This window comes from Sapajus apella, unplaced genomic scaffold (assembly GCF_009761245.1).
Source record: "Sapajus apella isolate SASKATOON/1434 unplaced genomic scaffold, GSC_monkey_1.0 scaffold90, whole genome shotgun sequence".
Lineage (NCBI taxonomy): Eukaryota > Metazoa > Chordata > Mammalia > Primates > Cebidae > Sapajus > Sapajus apella.
Window position 1 is genome coordinate 1,774,627 of NW_022437030.1, and position 26,107 is coordinate 1,800,733.

The following is a 26,107-nucleotide window of genomic DNA, read 5'->3' on the forward strand; positions in this document are numbered from 1 at the left end:
AAATCAGTCCTATCATGATCTGTTTTTAATAAAAATCAGGACTGGGGAGAAAAAATGTGTTTCAAAAACTGTAGTATGCCTGTTATTGTTTTTGAGTTCTTATTTTTTTTTTATCTGCAATTTAGATTTTGGTGGGTCACAAGGCCCCAAACTAATGCTTTCAAATCTTTACTTTTAAAACTGGATTTTGCACTCCTTATCCTAGAACTCCTATAGTACACTATCTATTTAAATACTGTATTAAAACCATAGATGAAAATTCTAACACCTTTGTCATGAAGCCTTGGAACCTCAGCCTGGCCTGTGTGAGTACACTCAGTCGCAAAGCAGTTCCACTCTACTCACCTTAGGGTCAACACCATCCCCCACTATGTCCCATTAGGAGGAAGAAGCCAGAGTGACTGACAGCCCTTTCCCAACTTCACAGCCCACACCTTAAAGATAAGGTGCTGTAAAGACCTGGCAACAACCCAAATGCCCATCAATGATAGACTGGACAGGGAAAATGTGGCGCATATATACACTATGGAATATTATGCAGCCATCAAAAACGATGAGTTTGTGTCCTCTGTAGGGACACGGATGAACCTGGAAACCATCATTCTCAGCAAACTGACACAAGAGCAGAAAATCAAACACCACATGTTCTCACTCATAGGTGGGTGTTGAACAATGAGAACACATGGACACAGGGAGGGGAGCACTACACACTGGGGTCTGTTGGGGGGAAATAGGGGAGGGACAGCAGGGGGTGGGGAGTTGGGGAGAGATAGCATGGGGAGAAATGCCAGATATAGGTGAAGGGGAGGAAGGCAGCAAATCACACTGACACGTGTGCACCTATGCAACAATCTTGCATGTTCTTCACATGTACCCCAAAACCAAAAATGCAATTAAAAAAAGAAATAAAAATAAATAAGGTGCTGTTAAATCCAAAGGGAGGGTTTGCAAAAACTGTAACTAAGGAAATTATGACAGTGAAAAAAATCAGACCTGACTGACTCCATCTTGCTTCTAACCTTGGAGCTGTCCTTGCTCATTCCTGGGAATAGGCCGAACTAACCTCGGGAAGGAATTCAGTTTATGGTTTGACTCTGAAACAAAACTGCTAATAGCGCTTTCCCAAAAAGACCTTCTTGCCTGGGGACCAGCCTGCCTCTGCAGGACTAACGAATTAGCTACAAGATTAGAAATGATGGTTTAGGGGTCATGTAGCTTCTGGCTCCAAGAGTCTGAACCTCCCCAAATTGCTCCTGGAGATAAAATCACTACCATAAAACCTAAGATCAGTGCTTGAGATATTTTGCAGACTCTGCATTCAATGGATCAGCTGACACCACCGAGACCCATAATTGGCTCAACCAGTTCTGCCATCCCACCCAGTAACAGAAGACATCAAGAAAATCTGACTTCGACTGCCCACACCCCCAACTCCGTGATTCCATCTCCAACCTGACCAATCACCACTTCCCACTTCCTAAGCCACTACCTGACAAATTATCTTAAAAAAACTTGCATCCCCAAATGTGGGGAAACTAATTTGAGTAATAATAGAACTCCAGCCTCCCACACAGCCTGTGTGAACTACTCCTCCTTTGCAATTCTCATCTTGATAAATTGGCACTGTCTAGGCAGAGGGCAAGGTAAACTTGTTGGGCGGTTACACTAGTATTAACTTCCTGAAAAGCCATTACTAAGATTCTGAATTTAGGGTATATGAAGCTATCCTCACAGGGTTAACAAGAATTCTGGGCAGAAAGATAGTTATACTTAAGCATTAATAAAACTAAACTTAGACTTAAGCATTAATAAAACTAAACTTAGACCTACTTTCTTGAAACTAAAAGTCATGTAGCAATAGATACTGAAAATCTACATCTCTATTTTCCTATAGACAAAATTTCTAACCTTAGAATCATAGGCTTTTGTTTAAGAATTGCATAGATGTTTTTCAGATGTCAAATTCCGGCAGAACAGCTGATGCTAACCAGTCTGAAGACCTCAACAGGGGAACAGAATCAGCATGAGAATACAGCTTCTTCTTCAACCTGTCCTATGGCTTCACCCTGCACTCTAACCAATGAATGATCTCTACACTCTGGCCAACTTCAAAACCTTTAAATGCCCTAACCCCAAACTCCTTAGGGAGTCAGATTTGAGGTTTCCTCATGTCTTGTCATTCAGTGGCCCTACAAATAAACCTCTTATAGTGGTTACAAATAACCACCCTGCTGCAACCCAGTGTCTGTGCATATTGACTTGCTGTGCATGTAAGGCAACAAACCTACGACGGCTGCATGCATAAGCCTCTGTATAATGCTGCAAAACGAAGACAAAGTTTTGGTGGATGTTGAATGCATGGCTCACAATGGAACAATCACATGGTTATACATGATCCAGACATAGGTGGTTATTCCCAAGCAAACAGCCAGGCTGGAGGACTAGGTAAAAGGCTCCCTTGAGAAGGGGGACTACCCAACTCCCTCTATAGATGCCAAGTGGAACACCCCAGACAAAGTGACTGATGTGCATGCCATATGGGACTGGCTTTAAAATGACTGCGGTACTCACTCACCAAATATGCCTGCCTCCCAGGTCTTTTAAGAATTGCTTAAGATGTTTTTCTTAGGAAATTGGTAAATGTTGTACTTAAGGGTGCCCTTTAGGGTGGAAGCCCCCACATAACCTTACTGCTGCAAAACCAAAAAATTCAGGAAGCCATATCAAGTTTGCTTCCTCAGCTTCCCTTCATTAGGTCTTACAGACATTAATAAAAACATTAACAAAAGAATAGCGAAAGGGAGGGAGGAGAGTCAAAGGACACCTTCCAGGAAGGTGAAAAATTTTAAGGGATCATTAACAGGGTGAGTAAGTAGTCATTTATATGGGTAAGGGAAAGAAAGCGGAGAGTCACAGGACTCCTCTCAGCAGAGTGGTTCTTAAGAAATGGCATGAATAACATGAAAATTGATGGGGCTAAAACAAAGATTTTAATACAACACTACTGAAAAATAAGGTAGGCCAAAGGAAGCCCCTCTTGGTCCCTCAATTTACCCCACATTGGAGAAATTTAAAGTCAGAAGGCAAAGATTACAATGAGAAATCTGATTTGAAATTGCCTGGGCAGATTAATCAAGGCAAAATTGACAAAGCCCAGGGGTCCCTTTGTTTACCCTCTGGCTGGGGACTCAGAGCCTCTCTGAGGTACACAAGTAGATAAAACCTTCAGGTGTGGTAAAAAGAAATCCCTGAAACTCCTTGACATAGGAGTCCTGTGACCCACTGGCAAAGAAAGCCCTGACTAGGGCTACTAGATTGTAAGAATATGGGAAGGTAAGAGTTAACAGGATTATATAAACTGGAATGGTAATAAACAGGCTTTAGGTCAAAAAGCTGTATCTCCTTTACTTGAATGTTTTATGGAAATGGATGTTAGGTCTGGTGGGGAAACACTTCCCCTACGTGGTATTGCAAAACCAAAACCTGTTGATAAAGTCCTAACAGAGTGGCTGGGCGCGGTGGCTCAAGCCTGTAATCCCAGCACTTTGGGAGGCCGAGGTGGGCGGATCACGAGGTCAAGAGATCGAGACCATCCTGGTCAACACGGTGAAACCCCGTCTCTACTAAAAATACAAAACATTAGCTGGGCATGGTGGCGCGTGCCTGTAATCCCAGCTACTCAGGAGGCTGAGGCAGGAGAATAGCCTGAACCCAGGAGGCGGAGGTTGCGGTGAGCCGATATCGCGCCATTGCACTCCAGCCTGGGTAACAAGAGCGAAACTCCGTCCCAATCAAAAAAAAAAAAAAAAAAAGTCCTGACAGAGACTAAAGTAAGCAAAGTAAGGTTGAAGAAAATAGGATACAAGTTTGGAGAACTGGTATATCTGAGTGGTATATTGGTATAACGACTATAATTTTTTCTTTCTTCCCCATATCACCTCGATTTCCACTGCCCCCACCCCTTATCCCCACCTGATACATTGGTCACAGGACCAGGGCTGCCACTACAATTGCACTAAGCAGGCATGACTCCTAAGTAACTGTAACTGTTTTTAAACCTGATGTCAGAATTCCTAAGGAGCTACTGGGAGTATGGTTGTTCTTTCACAACATCTGACAAAATAGAGGCTAAGAGGAAAACTCCCAAACATCTCGTCTCAGAAGCATGTTAGAGTCCGCATAAGCAAGAGAAACTGAGTCAGTTATTCCTACATTCTCAGAAGGACATTAACCAATTTTGCACCCAAATCAAGCAATCTTATTCCAACATTGTTTTTTCAGCACCTATACTTATTTCCACCAATGCTCCTTGAACCAGTTTTCCAATCCAGCTGGTTCCCTCACAAATGAGTTAAATGAACTCTTGCTATATGTTCACTTTTTAGGAATTACAATTTTAAAAACACATGGAAAATAATGTAATCCATATTTTGTTCAGGGTAACAATGTGCCTAGGTAAAATAGAACATTTCACAGCTTGCTTGGCCTGTACCAGTGGTCACATTACCTCTAGCTAATGAGGTAAGTGGAAACTTGCTAGGATTTTCTGGAAATCCTCGCAAAGTTAGGTGGACCAAAGCATTCAGGAAGGCAACAGGTAAAGAGCTTACAGTGGATAATTCATTTGAATTTGAAAAACATAGAAATGAAACTATCAAATACCAGCGAGAGCTATGGAATAAAACTATTGATGCAATGAAGAGCGTTGAAGAGATCAAACAGAAATGCCAAGCTAAATTTATAATGAACAGATTGAAGAAAAATAAAGAGCTACACAAAGTTCAGGATATCAAAGAAGTCAAGCAAAACATCCATCTTATCCGAGCCCCTCTTGCAGGCAAAGGGAAGCAGTTGGAAGAGAAAATGGTACGGCAGTTACAAGAGGATATGGACATGGAAGATGCTTCTTAAAAATCTCTGTAACCATTTCTTTTATGTACATATGAAAATGCCCCTTGGAGACCTGGCACTGCTAAATTATTAGCTTGTTTTTTTTACATAAGGTCATTTAAAAGTGATTAAAATGTATCTTTCCTACATTGAAATCTACAAAACATCAGATATTACGGATGTTTGATTGCATTTCAGTGTTAAATCATCACTGATAGATGTACTTACATAAATCATGAAAATTCTACTTATGACCACAGAAGTGAATTGTGGACATAAAATGGTTATGCCATTCAGATAATGGCACTGGGCGGCATTTGTATAACTAATGGCAAAAATTCATGCCTAGTGATGTGTAAAATAAAATATTCTTTGAATTCCCTTTATTAATGTTATAGAAAGGAGGATACAATAAGGAACTAACAATTTGTATGACAGATTCAAATATTATTTTGATTTTAGTATTTCCTGTTTTGGCTTATTTGCATCTTAGCAGAGCATATTGACAATGTTTGATGAAGCCTAATTATGCTGGACTGTTTTGACCTGGTTTAACCCTTCTGGATAGGTAGCTGTGGATGTTGGGGATGAGAACTGAATAATCTCTGCCTGGAGTACCACTACACTCTAGAATTTCCACATTGGAGAATACCCAGTTCTAACTTGTGATTCCTGGTAGAACAAACTTTATTTTTCTAGCCTAGCGATGATCTAGAAACAGAGGAATCCCAGTGCCTTTTAAAAGTTATTATGTAGTTTTCCTTTAAAAAGCTCCTGTTTTGGGAAAGTAAAATTTATGGGGTACAACATCTGTTGATTATTTGCCTATAAAATAAAACCATTAAAAAAAAAGTGCCGATTCGAGAATGGGTAAAGATCCCAGAGGACTGGTAGGTAGGCAATTTCAATCAAAAAATGCCATAATCACAAATGACTTTCACACTTTCAGATGTAAATTTATTCATATAGCTCTTAATCATCAAGTAATGTAAATTACTAATTCTGTCAGCACTAAGACTGAACAAAATCTTCTAAGTTACAAATCTTTCTTAAAAAAAAGTGTTACTTTTTTTTGTATTTAAGAGACAGGGTCTTGCTCTGTTATCCAGGCTGGAGTGCAGTGGTACAATCATGGCTCACTATAGACTTGAACTACTGGACTCAAGCAATTCTACTGCCTCAGCTTCCTTCCTCAGTAGCTACGAATACAGGGACACACCACCATGCTAGGCTAAATTCAGTTTCTTTAAGCCAAAAAAACTCCCATATGTTGTTTCTATATGGAAAAACTGATTTTCGGCCAGGTGCAGTGGTTCACGCCTGTAATATCAGCACTTTGGGAGGCCACCGCCGGCAGATCACTTGAGGTCAGGTGTTCAAGACCAGCTTGGCCAACACGGTGAAACCCTCTCTACCAAAAAATACAAAAATTAGCCGGGCATGGTGGCGCTCACCTGAAGTCCCAGCTAATCGGGAGGCTGAGGTGGGAGAACTGCTTGAACCCAAAAGGCGGAAGCTGCAGTGAGCTGAGACCGTGCGACTGCACTCCAGCCTGGGTGACACAGTGAGGTCCTGTCTCAAAAAACAACAACAAAAACAAAAAAACACAACAACAACAAAAAAGTGATTTTTAAAAAACAGTTTTTTAATTAATTACTGCAAGGATTTCCCCCCTACAGTTTCGTTCTTGAAACTCAAGAACGACTGCTAACCTTCTATGGTTACATCAGTATCACAAACAGCCAGCACAAAACAAGATGTGGTCTTTGATTTAATTACAATCCTACAATACTGGCTGGGAAATGGACAAGAGGAAACTACAGGCATGAGCAATCACTCATGACCCCAGCATAAGCAATGCCAGTATCCCTTATTTCAACATTCTGGTATAACCCCAAAATGTTAGCCATAAGAAGAGAATGAACAAATCACTGTTTCTTAAGAAGATGATTTTCACAACCATAGTAGGTAAAAAATATTGTAGGAAGTACAAAAGGCCACCAACCTCCTTCTTGGTAAAATCAAAACAAAAACTCCATATCACTACCCAATATGACATCTACAAATTATTTCCTTCATGAAAAAATTAATCATTCAAGAATACATGAAACCCACCTGGGCAACATGACGAAACCCCATCTCTATCAATTAAAAAAAAAAAGAGCCAGGCATAGTGGCATGCACCTATAGTGCCAGCTACTCAGGAGGCTGGGGTGGGATAATCACTTGAGCCTGGGAGGGCAAGGCTGCAGTGAGCTGAGACCACATCACTACACTCCAGCTGGGTGACAGAGCCATATCCTAACACACACACACACACTCACTCACGAAACCAGGTACCAGGCTCTTCTAACTGAAAAGGAAATAAAACAGTAGCTGGTCAACTTGAAACCTCTGAAGTAAGCATTGCAATAGGCCATTTCTACTTTAATTACATTTTTTTTCATCCTTATCTTATTCCATAAATATGAAAGTAAAAACTGGGAAAAGGTCAATTGCTAGCTCTTCTTAAAGATCTTCTCTCTTTCTCGCAAATTAAAAATGGACTGGGTGGTAGCCTGCCTGAGTTTCTTGGGTGTAGTGCAACGTCAATGTTTTAAGACCGAGTAGTCCTCCTCAGGACTCTCTGCTTCAAGTCCTCCAGGGTGGTGCTGTTTAGGGTACTGGCTAGGCCTCTTGGTGGCCACTCACTGCCATCAAGTATTGCCTGAAGCTAAGCATCAATTGATGGGCAGCTGTGGTCAGCAAACTCCACACCCTAAAGACTCATGGAGACCCCAAACAAGTAGCTGTGACATTTACTTTCAATTACTTCTCTTTTATTTGTTAACCAGCCAGTTACAGTCACTGACTCACTGTTGGCACCCAATTTCTTGCTATGGATTTTGGTGACCTCAGCATAGCACTAGCTCCAGATCTTCACATTGCCATTTCCTCTATTTTCTCACTTCTCTAAGATGAATGCAACACTTGCAGCTCACCCACAACCACTGAGGCACACCATGGCCGGCCCTCAGAGTCATCCTCAGAATTCCTTTATATCCAAGATTCTAAGCTCTGAAATTGCTCTGATTATAACCTCCAGAATTCTCCAATACTTAACTTGTCCCTGTGCATATGATTTCGGAAGGCACAGGGTTTAAGGTCTTGTCCCTCCCTTAATCCTCAGCTCATTCTGCCCTTTCTGCTTTCATCTGTTTCCCTGTCCTAGCTTGAACAAGGCTGATCTCTTCAGAAATATTTCCTGGGTCCCACTCTGCCTTCTCTATTGCACTTCAGACCACCTTACCTCTAATCGTTGTGTACTGGCATCATAAACCTCCTGATTTGGGGGAAAATATTATCTACTTGGGAGTTTCTGGCTCAAGTGATACTATAAGTTCATACTATCTAACCTACCCTGGCCCTTACTTCATTCCAGTCCTTTTAGTTCTTTTGTTTTCAGTCTACTTCCAGCAGGTCCACTGCACCTAACACTGTTTCAGAGCTCTTAAGCTCTCTCTCTGGGGATGAACTAGCATTCTACTGAGACTGTACTGTATGCCACTGGGGTCTTCAACTGCCTTCTTCAAGTATTAGAAAAATATGCGCTGGGCATGGTGGCTCATGCCTGTAATCCAGTACTTTGGGAAGCTGAAGTGGGAGGATCATTTGAGCCCAGGAATTCAAGATTAGCCAGGGCAACATAGTGAGATGCCATCTCTACCAAAAAAAAAATATATATATATACCAGGGGCACGGTGGCACATGCCTCTAGTCCCAGCTACTCATGAGGCTAACAGGATCGCTTGAGCCTGGGAGGTAGAGGTTTCAGTGAGTCAAAATCACAACACTGCACTCCAGCCTGAGGACCCTGACTCAAAATGGCAGTCCAAAGCTCAGGTCCAAAATAAACCTCCCCGCCGCCCCCCAACACAAAAAAAAACAAAAACAAAAACAAAAACAAAAAAAAACAAAGCTCAGGACCACTGCCATGTATTGTTTAGGATGTATAACTGTTTCTTCGAATATGTAGTTTAAAAATATTCTGCTTATATAATTCAATGCATATGGTTTTTAAAATGTAAATTAGTGGACACTTAAACTGCCCTCTCCAACAGGGCCTAGTGCCTTTGTTCACCACAGTCCCTCCTCCCAACCACCCCGCCACCTCCCTGCCTGGTCCCAGGAAGCACTCTGAGTTTGTGGCTCTTTGATCTAAAAGAAGAGTTCAAACTCTTCTTACCCCCAGGGCTGAGATCTCCACAACCTCATCCCTTTCCACCGCAACCTGACTGTGAGGGTCCCACCTCTGCTTCTTCACTTAAATCTCCTTCTTTGCAAATGAGGCAACAGCTACCCAGTACCTCCCTTTCCTCTCTGAAATTCAATCCTCACACTCCTTTGCTTGAAATTCAATCCTCACACTCCTTTGCTTGATGGTTTTTTTTTTTTTAATGCATGATGTCTTCTAGCACTGACTTCAGTCCCCTCTCTCTGTGCCCCCTATGGACAATGCCCTCTTACAAGGATTTCTTCTCACTCTTAGACATAGCCTCTCTAGTCCCTGTATTAATGACAAAGTGCATAAAAGTTGCTGAAACCTTATTCTTAATTTCTGTACTCATACTATCAAAAACCGGCAACAGACCACACTGAGCAGCTCCAGCCCAGAGGTGTAAACACTGAGGCATTTGTGGAAATGTAAATCTCTCACGTTCTCCTAACTCTTCCACGGCTCTCCACTGCCTACCTGCAGGGTTAAATCCAGGTTCTTCAGCAGGCCCCAAGCCCTTTGTGCCCCACTTGAGGAATCTGTGATGCAACTGCCCTCTTTCATGCCCTTGTGATTACACACAAGCTCGTCCCTCTGCCAGGAGCTCCCTGCTCCCTGGGAAACCAGCTGGCAAAGCAGCCGCACCTTTCCTGTTTTACAGTTAACACCTTGCACACATTGCAGTTGTTCCATGTATCACACTTTACTGTTTCTTCCCCAAGTCTGACTCCCCTAAGAGGCAGTGGGATCCTTGAAATCAAGGGGCAACAGTCAGTACACTCCCTGGCACCAGAGAAGTTTTCCTTAAATGTTGACAAGCTGGTGGCCCCACTAGTCAACAGGTCAAACAACTTAACCATCCCTCCTACCACCTGGCTTAAAAACTACCCCTAAATCCCTAGACATCCACACAGCTGCCCTGTCCCTGTGAAAACCTTGCCATCCCTGACGCCTCATGCCCAAGGCTAACTTGCAACAATGTTCCTTCCAATGTTGGTCTTCTGTTTCAGGAAGATTTCATGCTTCTCAAAGTCCTCACTGACTCCCTATTAAATAAGGTCCAATGACCTTGGCCTGGCATTTTGGTACCCCAGGCTTCATCTTTCACAACGGCACCTGGACACTTTTTACCATGACACTCCGTGTTTTCTGGGCCTCTGCTCCACAATCACCTCTGTCTGGAAGGTCAGGTACCTGGAATATTCCTGGCTCTTCAAAGGCCAGCTGAAGTGCTGCTTCCTACAACAAATTTTCCCTTTAACAAAACTGGTACAGAGTCAGTGCCTGTTTTTCAACCTCCAACGGGCATGATCACTGTCTACCAGTAGCTTCCATTTCACCTCTCTGCAGTCAATGAAGGCCCACCTAACTAAGCTCCACATTCTCCTCTACTCTAGTATTTGCAAAAATTAACATTTTAAAGGCAAAACGCAAGTAACTACTTAGTGGGACACAAGACAGTTCACCTCATCTTATTTTGAGCAGAGACACTGTAGTTTAACAACTCTTCTTTACTCTAAATCTTCCTTCCTCTAAATCTGCTTCTCTTCCACAGCCTAACTTAAAATATTGTAGATGATGAATCAAATTTCCTTTCCTGTTCTTCGTTTTTAAAATCAAGTTAATGGTTTTCTCCTCCTTCAAGAAAGTAAAACAAACTCCAAAAAAAATTCAGAACAAAAACGCCCTGATTGTGGCATTCAACTCTTACCCATGAGTCTCAAAGGGAGAAAAAAAAGAATTTCTTACAAGTGGGAGGGTTGACTTATGAGTAATGCACATCACAAAGATCAACAAGCAGGAACACATACTAGCAAGAAACTGTAAGACACACCTTTCCCAAACAGCTTGGCTAAACTACGTGGCAAGGACAGCCAAGACAACTGGCATTGGGAAGGTCTGGCAGGACCAGCAGGGGTCTTCTGTAGAGCAAAGGAGGCATTCTCCATGCTTTCGATGAGTCTTGAGCAAAAGCAGAACCTGGAGCAGGCAGAATACACAGCAAAGGCAGAAACTACTACAGTGGAGGTTTAAGCTGAGAGGTGCTAAAACAGAACATCAGAGAGATAAACTGGGGTTGGATTAATCATTTTAAAGTCAAAGGAGGAGTTTAGGCTGAATGAGACAGGTGACAGGGGGTTCTAGTAGGTTCCAGGGCAGAAGAATGACTTTTTGCAGGAGGATTACTCTGATACAAAGTTGAACCAGGGAGGGAGGGAGCAATGAGTAAAGGCAATGGAGCAAGGGTGAGGACAGACAGGAATGAAGGTCTCAACAGCCAACAAAGGCAATGGAAACGAAAGGAATGAATGTTTGCAAGAGATTTTCAAAAGAAAAAGCGGGACTTAATCACATCAAGCTTTTAAGTCCGGAGATGTGCAGAAGACCAGGTAGCTGGAGAGAATGGAAGAAGGGGAATGCGCCTAAGTTAGACCAGCTGTCTGCAATCCAACTGATTAAAAAAGCTAAGCACAGGAAAGCAAACTTGGTTCAACATCTACTAAAGTTAAGCTGTGGAGAATTACACAGCCCAGTGTCCTGTCTCCTTCAACCATGTGAAAAGCAAACACTCACAATTTTTTGTTGTTGGTGTTATTAAATCTAAGAACATCAGGAGATACGACTACTTGGATTCAAGGGCACTGAAGTTTGTCAAGTAGGATGCAAAAAGAGGGCCCTTCTTGCCCACCTCGCAGGGAGGGCTCATCATTTGAGAGGCAAGTATCAAGAACGAGACTCTGGAAACAAACTCCCCAGGTCTGAATTCTGCTGCCCTACTTAGGAGATGGAAAAACCTAGAGAAACATGGTTACCTAGGAGGAGGAACATACTGTGTTGCTGCTTTTTGGTTTGGAGAGGGAGGGAAATAGAGGTGTTGAAGAGGTATAAGTTTAAAATGCTGATTTAGACAGAAGGTAAGTCACCACTTTGAGTTTCAGTTTCCCCAGCTGTTAATTAAAAAAAAAAAAGAACAGCGGGGTGGTGGGGAGAATGAAATCCACCTTATTAGAAGTTTTAAAGGCTGCACATTCCTTCTGAAGTAACGTCTGATGTGCTATAAGCATTATGTAAACGTTAGTTGTAAGTATTATCAATACAAAGAATAATGCTATTTTTTAACATATTAATATCGGCCAGACGCAGTGGCTCACGCGTGTAGTCCCAGCACTTTGGGAGACCAACGTAGGAGGATCACTTGAGTCCAGGAGTTCAAAACCTGCCCGGACAACAAAGTGAAATTCCGTCTCTACAAAAAAACTCCCCCAAAAACAACACAAAACAAAAAAACAAAAAACGAGGCAGGCGTGGTGGCACGCCCCTGTGGTCCCAGATACTTGGGAGGCTGAGCTGGGAGGATCACTTGAGCCCCGGAAGTCCAGGCTGCAGTGAGCTGAGATCGAGCCACTGTACTCCAGTGTAGATAACAGAGTGAGACCCTGCCTCCAAAAAAAAAAAAAAAAAAGGTAAATAAACATACATCCTTTCTTTCTAACATTCTCCGAACGTTTTACTGCTATTAATAGTTTTTTTCCGATTCTCAAGAGGAACTGAGATCCAAAAAAGGCTCAGAACTGCAGTAGTGGAGGCCCAGGGCGACCAGGAGGCTGTGGGCCCAGCGCCAGGCCTTGCGCACCATCAAGGGCCAGCGAACAGATAACAACAGGCGACTTGCGCAGCGCGCCCGGTCAGTGCCACACGCTGTGACCGTGCTTCATGCACATCCCCCACTTTCATCCTTGCGACAGACCTCTGAGGTAGGTACTTTCGTCAGCGCCACTTTTACAAAAGGGGAAACTGAGGATCCGGTGATCAAGCCCGGATCCTCACACGGCTCCCGAGACTGGGTTCCCAACCCCTGCGCATCGCGTGGACGGCGGGGGCGGGGAGTAGCGGGCGCCAGGAGACCCGGACCGATGGAGGCCTCGGGCTCGCGGGGGCGGCAGCCGGACTCACCTTGGCGCTGTGCACCGCCTCCTGCGCCCCGCGGAGCTGCAGCCAGATGCGCGCGGGCAGCGGCTCCTCAGCCCCCAGCGCGCCGAGCACGGCCAGGCTTACGCCGAACAGGCCCTCGATACGGCCGCGGCTCTGCTCCAGCAGCTCCGCCTTCTCGGCTGGCGCCGTGAACTCGTCCAGCACCGCCCGGGCCGCCATGGCGGGCGCGGCCTCCCGCGGCGGCGCCGGGGGCCTGCGGCGGCGACGCCCCCTCAGCTTGCTGCCGCCGCTCCCAAGCCCCTCAGGCGGCGTCGGCCTTCCCGGCCGCCTCGCTCCCGCCCGCGCCCCACCACCCGCCTGCAAGCCTGGCTATACCATCCCGCCAAGACCGCCACAGCTTGGCAACTGCTGGCAGCGAACCCCTCAGCCCCTTCGCCACCGCCGCGGATCTGGCCGCGCCACCGCGCATGCGCCCCGCTCGCAGTCGTCATTGATGCTCGCCGCCCCCTAGGGGAAAGGGGTAGGGTGAGGGCGATGGAAGTTGACGTCACCCTCAGGTTCCATGCTGGTTGAGGGTAAAGAGAGGATTCTGGAGGCCTGGGCGGACTTCTTTGATGAGGGCAAAGCGCTTTCGCGGGATCTGATGGATGCAGATGTACGGGATTATAGTTTGGGAAATTGAAACTAGAGCCAGGAAATGAGATTGAGAGTGTCACGCAGGGATTGGACTTGACCTTAGACATCTTGACGCTCAAACCAAGATTCTAGCAGTTAATTCAGTTTCACATTAATCGACAGGCAGATGGGATCTTTCTTTTCTCTTTTTCTTCCCTCCCTCCCCCCACTCTTACCTTCTTACCTGTCCTTCTCACTTTCTAATTTCTTTTCTCGGTAACAAGAAGAGAGGAAAATGGGCATACTTATGACGAATTGAAAAGAAAAAAAAAAATTAGGATAAATTCAGGAGAGAGATTTATTCTATGAGGGAAGAAAAGGGATCTGTTATGGGAGAAGCCCCAAAAGTGGGAGTTACCTGGGATTGGGGCAAATAAACCCTAACCCCCTCCAGGTCTGTTTTCCGATCTGTAAAATAAAAGGTTACATTCAGTTATCTCTAAGGCCTTTTCCAGGTTTTATACTCTCTGAGTCCATGAAAACAGATTGTGGAAGATAAAGTGTTGGATTCCTTTTCTTCAGCTACATATTGTGGCTGTAGTAGATAGGGGCTCTGGGAATATGACTTCTCTATGTCTTAATTCTTCATCTATAAAATGCAGATAACAATAGTACTTCCTATTGTGAATATTAATATAGTATCCAACACTGTAAGTGCTCACTGAACATTAGCTATTATTATTTTGAAATTAGCAATATACTTAAGGCTCAATTTTTACGGAAAATCTTTGTGTGAATTATGCAACCACAGTGAACTTGCGGGCCCAGAAGCCTGTGCTATCTGTGTACATCCCCCTTAGTGGAAAAATAGTAGGAGCTAAAATTGCTGTAGTCGGAAATACCAAGGGGGAATGGTCTTGGTAAGAGGGTTTACCAAAGGTAAAACCTGTCATAGATCCAGACTGCTGGGGGTTTCCATATGTCTTAGAAACTCAGGTGTGTTTCTCAGTGCCCCACCAAGAGGTGATTCAGCACAGGGAAGAGAACCACTAGGCTTACAGATCAACAGCTTCCTGCTCCCCTGGGCTTTTCCCTTGATGTCCACACAACCAGCCCTGCTCCATCAGGTAGATGACCTGGGATTGGCTGTGCTGATGTATTGCTCACAGAACTGCAATCTATCAGTAAGGTGTGTTGTCAACACAGCATGTTATTTCCTGCCTTATTGCACTCACCTTAAACGGAATTGCTTGTTCAGTGATTGGACAGGGCTTTCCCCAGGGCTAGTTCCTGTTTGTTCCCAGTGACTTCCCTGCTTGCGATTCTTAATTGCTTAATTGTAAGAGGTGAGGAGGGAGGCTGCCTTGAAAAACACACCACAGTGGCTTCCTCTCCCCACTTCCCTCCAAAAAATCCCACCCCAAACCAACAGAAGTAGCGCATACACACACCCTTAAAAAATGTTGGGCCGGCCAGGCGCGGTGGCTCACGCCTGTAATCCCAGCACTTTGGAAGGCCAAGTCCGGCAGATCATCTGAGACCAGGAGTTCAAGACCCACCTGGCTAAGATGGTGAAAACCCGTTTCTACTTAAAAAAAAAAAAATACAAAAAATTATCTGGGTGTTGTGGTGTGCACCTGTAATCCCAGCTACCCAGAAGGCTGAGACAGGAGAATAGCCTGAACCTGGGAGGTGGAGGTTGAGCCAAGATCATGCCATTGTACTCCAGCATGGGCAACAAGAGTGAAACTCCATTTAAAAAAAAAAATGCTGGACCATGAAGCTGTGCTCATAAGTCACTGGGTTGGTGTGTAATTGAAGATACACAGTTTTGGGAGGTTTTTCCCCCATTTTTAAGACTTGCCAGGCTGGGAGCAGTGGCTTGATTACTTGAGCCCAGGAGCTCGAGACCAGCTTGACCAACATGGCAAAACCCCATCTCTATTAAAAATATAAAAAATTAGCCAGGTGTAGTGGTGCGTGCCTGTAATCCACCTATTCTGGAGGTTGAGGCAGGAGAATCGCTTAAACTCAGGAGGCGGAGGTTGCAATGAGCCGATGTGGCACCACTGCATTCTAGCCTGGGTGACAAGAGCGAGACTATATCCCGGGAAAAAAAAAAAAAAAAAAAAAGACTTGCCAGTTCGTATTTGGTCAGCATTTCCCTTTAGGGAACTCTCAAGGTTTCCTGAGTGTAAGGAACAAGGAGAAAGAGAGAGAAATCCCCTTTCAAGCACTCCCTTGCTTCATGCAGTTTCTCAACCACAACTTCCCTTGGTTAACCAGCCTTGCCTATCTGGCTGACCTGAACAGCCAGGACAGTTGATGCCAGAGATGAAACTTTATGGCGTCTGTATTCTAGATACTAGATACTTCAGCTATGTTTTTCCTTCATCTCCGTAACAACTTCATGAGCCCATAAAATGGTGTGGAGAAAATCACTTATTCTTGCTTCTCATATTTTCAAGGATAGGAGGAGATTCTACTCCACTCCCCAGCGGGGCCAAGTGTGGGGTAACATGTCTAGCTTTCATCTTCCTTTTCCCCAGAGCAGAAGGAGGATTTCTCTGACTGGTAACTTTCTGAGAAGGCACAGTGCTGGGTTGGATCACCCTGTGCCCTCGTACAAGGGGCTGTCTGCAGCTGCTGTGTTAGTGACTGGGGGTAAAGTATTTTCACCTCAACCACATCCTCCAGTCTAGCTCTTGTCAGCAATGAAGATGACATTTTGATCTCTACCTGGCTGACGCCTGCTTTTCGTCCTTAGTTCTGAACTCAGAAGGGGCAGAAAGAGTGTTGATTTGTCTCCTAAAACTCCAACAGTGGGTGCTATTTTCCCTTCCTGTTTCGAAGATGAGGAAACCAGCTGAGGGTGGTGGCAGGTGCCTATACTCTCAGCTACTTGGAAGGCTGTGGTGGGAGTTTTGCTTGAGCCTGGCAGTTCAAGGTGAGGCTGGGTAACAGCGATATCCTGTGTCTTACTTAAAAAAAAAAAAGGAGGAAACAGAAGAACAGAGAAGTTCTGGACCGTTCCACAGAGCTTCTCAGTGAAGTGGTAGAAATAGTCGTTTGAATCCGGGCAGTCTGACTGTAACTGAGCAGCTTGGCTTCAAACTGCATTTTAAAACCTTGTTTTCTTTCCTTCTTTCTCCCCAGTCTCAAGATACAACTTTGAGAAAAGCGGCATATGTGTTTCCTGTCATCTTAACATACAGCCTCGGAATGGGCTGTGAACCTTCACTCCCTACCCTTCCCCATTCCATGCTCCCATGCCTTACGCACATTTATTTACCCAGATGCTTGTCAAGTATACACCATGCTCACTTATCTGGTCATGTATTTCCTTAGAAGCTTCAGGGGCTGGATCTTTTTGTGTGTATTTGTGATGGAGTCTCGCTATGTCTCCCAGGCTGGAGTGCAGTGGCGCGATCTCGGCTCACTGCAACCTGCGCCTCCTGTGTTCAAGCAATTCTCCTACCTCAGCCTCCCAAGTAGCTGGGATTACAGGTGTGCACCACCACATCCAGTTAAATTTTGTATTTTTAGTATAGATGGGGTTTTGCCATGTTGGCCAGGCTGGTCTGGAACTCCTGACCTCAGGTGATCTGCCTGCCTCAGCCTCTCAAAGTGCTGGGATTACAGGCGTGAGTCACTGCATCCAGCCAGGGGCTGGATCTTGACATGGACCGTACACCTCCAAAACTCTCTCCCCAGTCAGGGATGAAATTTATTCCCAGCTACCTTCACTTATGTTTACTCATGCTCGTGCACTAGAAATTAACTGCAAGATTGACTGCAGTTTATTTGTAACCTGGCTGGGTCCAGGATGGCACTGGCCCTGTCACCAAAGGAATAATAATTCAAGATAAGCTTTTGGAGTGAATCCCACCACTGACCCCATCCTGGCCCTATTCCTCTCCATTCCAAACACCTCTCTCTCAAAAAACTCCTGCATTCACTCCACAAATTGAAGGGTGGAAATTTTTGGAAACAATCTCACCCCCTCTTTCCCTTGCTAGTATGGATAATAAAATCTCTTATCACACCTTGCTCTTGTTATTCTGGCTTTTTTCTGCCAGTGGTGAGTAGATGGACCCTTTACTGGTTACATGACTCTGCTGAGTGACCTTATGTGCTATGCCACAATTACAGCAGCAGCAAGCTTGGATATGCAGCCAACCCCTTCTGCCCATGCAAAAGTAAGCAGGAGAAGATCACATGCTCTCATGACCAACCCCTCAATCTTGGACCCTCCTTGCTGTGGGATGCTGTCAAACCCAGGCAGACCTGCATGTGGAATCTTGCTTGGTGCGTCCAGCCAATCATATCAGCAGACAAAGATGCTCCCTGGCCAGCAGTGTCTAGGTCAGTACGTCTTCCTGGGTTCTGTGTTTTTGGTACAATCACATGCAGAGCCTTCACATAAGAAGCAGGAATACGATCATTCTTCAGCTACACACACAAGGTTTTAATAAACTTGCAAACTGTTCAGTTTATCTCATGGACTGTCAACAGTCCAAGGCACCGTGATCTCTCTGACAACTGTGAGGTCTCCCCATACTCTTTTTGGCCTCTCCGTAAATATCAAGAGCTATAATCGCTATAAGATTTGAAGAAATTATTTGCAAATATCGATGCTGCAGCCAGAGTGATCTTCACAAATTGCAAATCTCATCAATCAGACCCTTACTTAGGACCTGCCAAAAGCATCCCTACAGGGTCAGAATAAAATCCAAAGCCCTTGCCTTGAGTGGCAGCCCTTGTCAGACCTGTCTCCTGCCTGCCCCACCTCTTCTCCTCTCTGCACTGGGCCCAGCTCACACCACGGCAGGGCATTTGCACTCACTATTCCTTCCTCCTGTTTTCTTTTTTAAATTATTTATTTATTGAAATGGAGTCTCACTCTGTCCCCCAGGCTGAAGTGCAGTGGCATGATCTCGGCTCACTGCAACCTCTGTCTCCTAGGTTCAAGCAATTCTCCTGCCTCAGCCTCCTGAGTAGCTGGGATCACAGGCGTGCACTACCACTCCTAGCTGATTTTTTGTATTTTTAGTAAAAATGGGGTTTCATCATGTTGGCCAGTCTGGTCTCGAACTCCTGACCTCAGGTGTGAGGTGATCCACCTGCCTCGGTCTCCCAAAGTACTGGGATTACAGGTGTTAGCCATCACACCTGGCCACTTCCTCCTATTTTCATTTAGTTAACTCCTGACCCTCCAAAGCTCCACTGAAGAGTGACTTTGTCAAGAATTCATTCACTGGTCACTTTGATGAGCCTAGTCTCCTGCTGTAGGCTCTTGGCACTGTGGCCCTGTCACTCAAGGCACCAGGGCCAGTTTTATGTGTGCTTGAGTGATGGGATTGACTCAGGTCTACCTCCACCAGCTGATTGTCAGCTCTATGGGGACAGTGATCTGAGACTGGACTGAGCTTGACATATTCCAGGAATGGGGGAAAGGGCAGGATGCAGCCCTCCAGAAATACCCAGAGACAGGATGAGGCCAGACCTTCCAGAATATATGCAGTGGGCCTGTTACAGATTTTGTATTTTATCTTAAGTATGATGAGGAAAAACAGCCTTCCCAGGTTTTGTTTGGTTTTGAGACAGGGTCTTGCTCTGTTGCCCAGGGCAACAGAGTGCAGTGGCAGGAGTGCAGTGGCACCATCATAACTCACTGCAGCCTCAAACTCCTGGGCTCAAGTGATCCTCCTGCCTCAGCATCTCAGTCTGAGTACCTGGGACTACAGATAAGCATCACCACGCCTAATTTTTAAATTTTTTTTTATGAGATGGAGTCCCACTATGTTGCCCAGGCTAGTCTTGACTCCTAGCCTCAAGCAACCCTTCTGCCTTGGTCTCTCAAAGTTTTGGGATTGTAGGAGTGAGCTACTGCCCTGGCGTTCCCAGATTAAGCAGTGAATGCATTATCTAATTTATGCTGTAAGATCTGTCTCCCTTCTCTGGGGAAAAAGCAAGAAGAGGACAGAGTAGACTGGGAAGAATACTGTGGTAGTATTGGTGTAGGTGCCAGAGGACAGGGGCTTGGACCAGTGGGGGAGGGAGTGGAGGAATCTGCGAGCTTTTTGGAAGAAGAATCTCTCCATTCAAGTGTGGAGGGTGGGCTTCTCCTTAGCTGCAGGAAACCTCAATGCATCTGCTGCTTCTAGTCTTTTATTCTCTTCCTTTATATATTTCCTTTAGATTTTTATTACACACATTATTGAAACTTCTCTGACATTGATTCAAACTGCTACAACTGCCACAATACCAAGAGGAGCTATTTATAACACGCAGTCATCTTAGGTGGGAACGCAGCTCTTGGCCAAGTGCTGCCACAGAGATTGCCTGCTGTCTGCCAGCTCCCAAATGTTTCTAATTCAAAGCATTTTCCCATCACCTTCTATAGCTAGGATTTCTCAACAGTAGCACAACTGACATTCTGGGTGAGATAATTCTTTGTTGTAGGGGCCTGTCTTGTGAATTGTAGGATGTTTAGCAGAACCCCTACCCTCTACTCATGAGATGCCAATAAAAACCACTTCCCCCACCCCCCGGTTTGACAACAACAGAAATGTCACCAGACATTGTCTAATGTTAAAACTGTCCTCAGTTGAAAATGATTGGTCTACAGAGAGAATTCAGAGAAAGTCCTGCCCTTAGGGCTGAGCTAGTAATTCAGCATTCAGAGGGTGCAGTGGCTCATGCCTGTAATCCTAGCACTTTGGGGGCTGAGGTGGGTGGATTGCTTGAGCCCAGAAGTTCAAGACCAGCCTGGGCCACATAGCAAGACCCTCAAAAGGTTTTTGAAAAATTAGGCTGGACTCAGTGGCTCATGCCTGTAATCTCAGCACTTTGGGAGGCCAAGGTGGACGGATCACCTGAAGTCAGGAGTTTGAGACCAGACTGACCAACATGATGAAACCCTGTCATTACTAAAAATACAAAAAATAGCCAAGCGTGGTGGTGCACACCTGTAATCCCAGCTACTAAGGAGGCTGAGGACGGAGAATAACTTGAGCCTGGGAGGCGGAGGCAGCAATGAGCCAAGATCACGCCACTTCACTCCAGCCAGGGCAACAGAGCAAGACTGTGTCTCAAAAAAGAAGGAAAGAAAAAGAGAAAAAAAATAGCCAGGCATGGTGGTCTTAGCCACTTGGGAGGCTATGGTGGGAGGATGGACTGAGCCTGGGAGGCTGAGACTGCAGTGAGCCATGATTGCACCACTGCACTATAGCCTGGGTAATAGAGTAAGACTCTATCTCAAAAAAAAAAGAACTCGGCATCCTCTTTCTGCGAACTCCATGGGACACACACACATCAAATCTAATGAAGGCTTCTCAGCTCCCTGTATGGAGTGTGAAAGAACAATGAGTTAAGGACTCATGGTTTGTTGTTTGTCACCAAAGTGACTGGGGCTTTGGCTCACTGTCTCTCACTGCTTCGCATCAGCTCATCGATAGAACATATTTGTGCCAGATCTACCTGTCTGTAAAGCCCAGCCTAATTCTCACTTTTTCCATGAAACCTCCTTGGCCTATGCAACTTCCTGTAGCTGATTAGGACAATTGAATGGTTGATTACTTAGTTGATTCATTCATTCAACAATTATTTACTGAGCGCCTACTAAGTGCCAAGCATTATTTTAAGTGCTGGGAATATAACATTAAACAAAGCAGTGTCTGTTCTCATGAGCTTACATACTAGAGGGGAAGGCAGGCAATGAATGAATGAACAAATGGATAAATATTACAGTGCCGGTGGCTCAAGCCTGTAATCCCAGCACTTTGGGAGGCCGAGGCGGGTGGATCACGAGGTCAAGAGATCGAGACCATCCTGGTCAACATGGTGAAACCCCGTCTCCACTAAAAATACAAAAAATTAGCTGGGCATGGTGGTGCGTGCCTATAATCCCAGCTAATCAGGAGGCTGAGGCAGGAGAATTGCCTGAACCCAGGAGGCGGAGGTTGCGGTGAGCCGAGATCGCGCCATTGCACTCCAGCCTGGGAAACATGAGTGAAACTCCATCTCAAAAAAAAAAAAAAAAAAAAAAAATATTACAGTGCCAGTGAGCAACTGCTGGGATTTAAGGGTCGCTGTTCTCTTCCTCGTCTGTGTTAGGTGGTTTCCAAAGACAGCCCTCAGCTATTTCTTCCTTCCCTGCATGTGAGTGCTTCTCTTTATGTTAAGAATCTGGGCTGGTCTTGTGACCTCATTGACTAACAGAATTCAGTGGAAGTGATGTTCCAGGACTTCCAAGATCAATGCTTAGGAAGATGAAATCTTCTACTTCCTGTCTCTTGGAATACTTGGAATCTGGCTACCATGCCAAAAGGAAGCCCAGCCGCTTCATGTTTGAGAGAGGGGATTGGATGGAATTGCTGTGGTATGAAAGATATTCTATTTAAACGTATATGTATTCATATATTCATTGCTTTTCCAAAACTCCCTGCATGCCTAATCCTGTACAAGGAACTAGGCTATGCACCAAGCACTTAGAACAGTAGATGTTCAGCAAATACTGATTGATTGACTCTACATGAATGGCCTCATTTAGCCTCAACAAACAATTCTATGAAGTAGGCATTACGCCCATTTTATAGATTAAGAAACTGAGTCTTAGAGAGATTAATTAACTTGACTGCAGTCCCCACCACTAGGATGGGACTGAGCCAGGACTGTCACAGCGTGGTGTGTAATATTAAAGACTTCCCTGCAGAACTAGAGGGGCAGAGGCATAACTTGGCTCGCTTTGAACTCTCCCACTCCCAAACTCATACCAGGCTACTTTAGGAACTGCCCAGGATCAATAATTGGGTCTTGTTGATGTAAAAATCTGTAGGACAAGATGGCACAAATGACCTTTCCATATTCCAGGATTGCAGGACCCACACAGTGAGGAGGGTGCTCCTCCTACCTGACTGTGGGCTCTTGGTTCTCTGAAAGAATAGGATAGACCATTTGCACACTTTGTTACAAAACTCTTGCATACCAGACTGAGCAACATAGCAAGATCCTGCCTCTATAAAACATAAAATAACTACCTGGGCATGGTGGCAGGTGCCTGTAGTCCCAGCTCCTTGGGAGGCTGAGGTGGGAGGATCACTTGAGCCCAGGAGTTCGAGGCTGCAGTGAGCCATGTTCAGGCCACTGCACTCCATCCTAGGCGACAAAGCAAGACCTTGTCTTTAAAAAGAAAAACAACTGCATGCCCTGAAAGACAGAGTTGGCCAGGCGGTTCCTCCCTCTGACAGCCCCAAGTCTCGGGCTGAAGAGGCATGTGGAGATGACCCTTCACTCCAAGGTCCTGTCTGATCCACCCTGTTTAATTTACAGAAGAGGAAACCAAGAGGAAGAAGGGAAGTGCCTTGCCCAAAGTTCCATGGTTATCTTTCCCCACAGTATAACCCGATGCAGACACCTCTTCAATAACAGGCTCCCTGAGGCCGTGTTTAGGGAAGGGCCGCTCCACCTCCTCTTTCTTCCTCCCCTGCACGCAACTGTCTGGCCAGCTGCCCTGAATCCTGTCTCCCTGTAGCTGCTTCCACAGCAGCAATGCGCTGGGGCAGAGGCAGGAAGACCCCTCAGGAAGAATGTGGGACAGGTGATCGGTCACCAGATATGGGAGGCCAGCCGGGTGACCTCTTGGGACCACCTGACCTTGTGATGCCATCAGCTTGGCATCAGACCTCATGGGTGGGGCAGGCTCACAGGAAACCAGGCCTCTACCCTCCCCTCCACGGTACCAGTCAAAAATAACTCGCAGTTTCCGGAAGAATGTGCGTCTTATAGGAAGCCCTGGAATCAGCTGCCTGGCACAGAATGTCGGTCAGGGTTCCCTTTGTTTGGCAGTGGGGTGAAAACTTGAACCCCTCTCTCTCGAGCGTTCCTTGGCTTTCCTTTCACTACCTGTTACCTCATTTCATTCAGAATTCCTGGAAAAGGCTGTGCTGGAATCCCTGGTTTTCCTCAAGTGTGGAAAACACAGCACTGATGAGATACCAGTCGATTTTCAGCAGTAAACTTGTAAGAAATCGTGACTGTTTAGTATTTATTTTTATAGTTATCCTCTGTTTTGGTGAGAAATACTGGGCTTCCAGTTAGTATAGCAATAATCTGTTTCCCTTATATTTAACTTTACTTATTTATTTATTATTATTTTTAAATAAAAATAACTCTTTATTTTCGAGACAGAGGCTTGCTCTGTCGCCCAGGATGGAGGGCAGTGGTGTGACCTTGGCTCACTGCAGCCTCGAACTAACTCCTGGGCTCAAGCGATTCCCCTGCCTTAGCCTCCGGAGCAGCTGGGACCACGGTAGGTGTGCGCCACCAGGCCTGGCTAATTAAAAAAATTTGGGGGCACTTGATGTTGGTTCCTGCTTGGGTCTCGTCCAAGTGTACTTTCCTTTCTTTCCTGTTCTAAAGCCTTTTAAATAAACATCCACTCCTGCTCTGAATATTTTTTTTAGGAGATGGGGTCTTGCTATGTGGCCCAGGCGGTCCTCAAATTCCTGACTTCAAGAGATCCTTCAGCCTGGGCTTCCCAAACTGCTAGGATTGCTGCGCCCAGCCTACATTTAACTTTAAAAAGTGAGTTGATTCGAAGAAAAAAGCAACTGAGGCATAATTCAAGTGACGTGTAGGTACGTCCAAAATCATGAAGGGATGTAAATGGCTCCACGTGGGAAATTCTCATTTGGTGCTCAGGAACCGAGGACTTGGTCCCTGGGGTGGAGGTTGCTAACAGCCCAGGTCTTTGGGGAAGCCCATGTAGGGTCCAAGGCCACCGACCTGGCGACCAAGTCCTGGCCCTTCTGCTCCTGGTGCCCCGCGGCCTCCCCTGCTCCCGGGGCAGCCTTCTCCATTTCTGGAAGGCGGAGGGTTTGCCCTTTCAGCAGAGACACTCTTTTTTTTTTTTTTTTTTAAATTTTTATTTCTGGGTGCAGAAACTGCAGGTTTGCTACATAGGTATACATGTGCCATGGTAGTTTGCTGAACCCATCAACTCGTCCTCTAGGTTTTAAGCCCCGCGTGCATTAGGTATTTGTCCTTGCCCCCACCCCGCGACAGGACCCGGTGTGTGATGTTCCCTTCCCTGTGTCCATGTGTTCTCATCGCTCAACTCCCACCTCTGGACACTCGCGTTTTCACCTTCCTGCCAGCTTTGCTGCTTAAACCCGAGTGCAGCGGGAAACTGTTTCAGCCGTCACACGCGCTTGTCATATCTATCAATCATTTATTGAACTCCTGTGAACAGAGACGCCCCTGCTCTCTCCAGGAAACGCTCCCGGCTCAGGGCGCCCTGCGTCCGTGGCGCCACCTGGTGTTCCCGCGGCGCCAGCGCAGCCTCTGAGGCCGTCCCCGCTCTTTCCACCCGAGCGCGAGTTAGACTCCAGGGCCATCCGCCGCACCCAGAGCTGCTGGGAGCCGGTGGCAAGGCCGAATTGGGATGCAAACCAAATGCTCGTGGGTGATTGGCAGAAAAAGCCTCCCACAGATGGGAGGGATTTCGGAGGGAACCGAAAAAAAGTTGGTAAGCACCCACAGTCCCTACCGAGCCTGGCTTTTTTTTTTTCTCTCTGACATAAAAACTTGAAAGGGCACCTCTAGGCAACCAGGGTCAACTGGGTCTGCTCCTACCCGCGCGGCTCCCCTGAATGTGGAGAGAGCAGCTGGGGAGGCGGGCGAATACATCAGAAGCTTAGTAAAAAGCAACGGGGATTTTGCACCCTCTTTTTGCTGCTTCAAGTGGAAAGAAGGTGATGAGATGTCGGGGCGGAGGGCGACTTCCTCCATCCCTACTCCACCCCCAGTTCACAAGAGGGAAATTGCTCCCCAAAGCTCTCTTAACACTGTCTGGTGACGATTTCAGAATCTCAACATCTAGAACGATAACCTCAGCATGTCAGTCTGCCTGGGCCTGTCACCTCCCGACGCCCAGAGGTAACACCCAAGGCCTCAAGGCGTCTCCACCTCACTGTTCTCAGCTTTGATGTGCCCATGTTAAAGGGCAGGGTGTTAAAATACAGTGGCTCAGGTTTCATCCACCCTATTAGATTCTGGCTCAGTGGGTTTGGGGTGGGACTCTTGGCATGGATATTTTTAACAGGAACCCCAGGTGTTCCTGGTGCTCCATAGGTTGAGCACTCCTGCCCTGGCTTCCAAGTCACGTGCTTTGTCCAACATTTTTCCAAGTGCTGTGCAAAGTAAGAGCCACTGGGAACTCGCAGCGCTCTTGGGCTAGATTCTGTGCTCCTTGCTTTACTAGAACTCTCATTTAATGCTCCTAGGAATGCTTTGATGAACATCGTTTTCATGTACATTTTGAAGAACGGGGAAGCCTGGGCAACATGGTGAAACCCTGTCTCTACCAAAGATACAAAATCTAACCAGGCATAGTGGTGCACACCTGTAGTC

General features: G+C 45.8%; 1 protein-coding gene across 2 annotated transcripts in view; it reads right to left on the reverse strand.

Moving 5' to 3' along the window:
• The window catches only part of N4BP1 (NEDD4 binding protein 1), a 73,541-nt gene extending 60,008 nt beyond the window's left edge, over positions 1-13,533 (reverse strand). For both annotated transcript variants that reach the window (XM_032255639.1, XM_032255640.1), the window contains exon 1: positions 13,100-13,533. In XM_032255639.1, the coding sequence (XP_032111530.1) occupies positions 13,100-13,297 (198 nt within the window). In that variant the 5' untranslated portion in view covers positions 13,298-13,533. The remainder of the gene's footprint in view (positions 1-13,099) is intronic.
• Between the last annotated feature and the right edge of the window lie 12,574 nt (positions 13,534-26,107).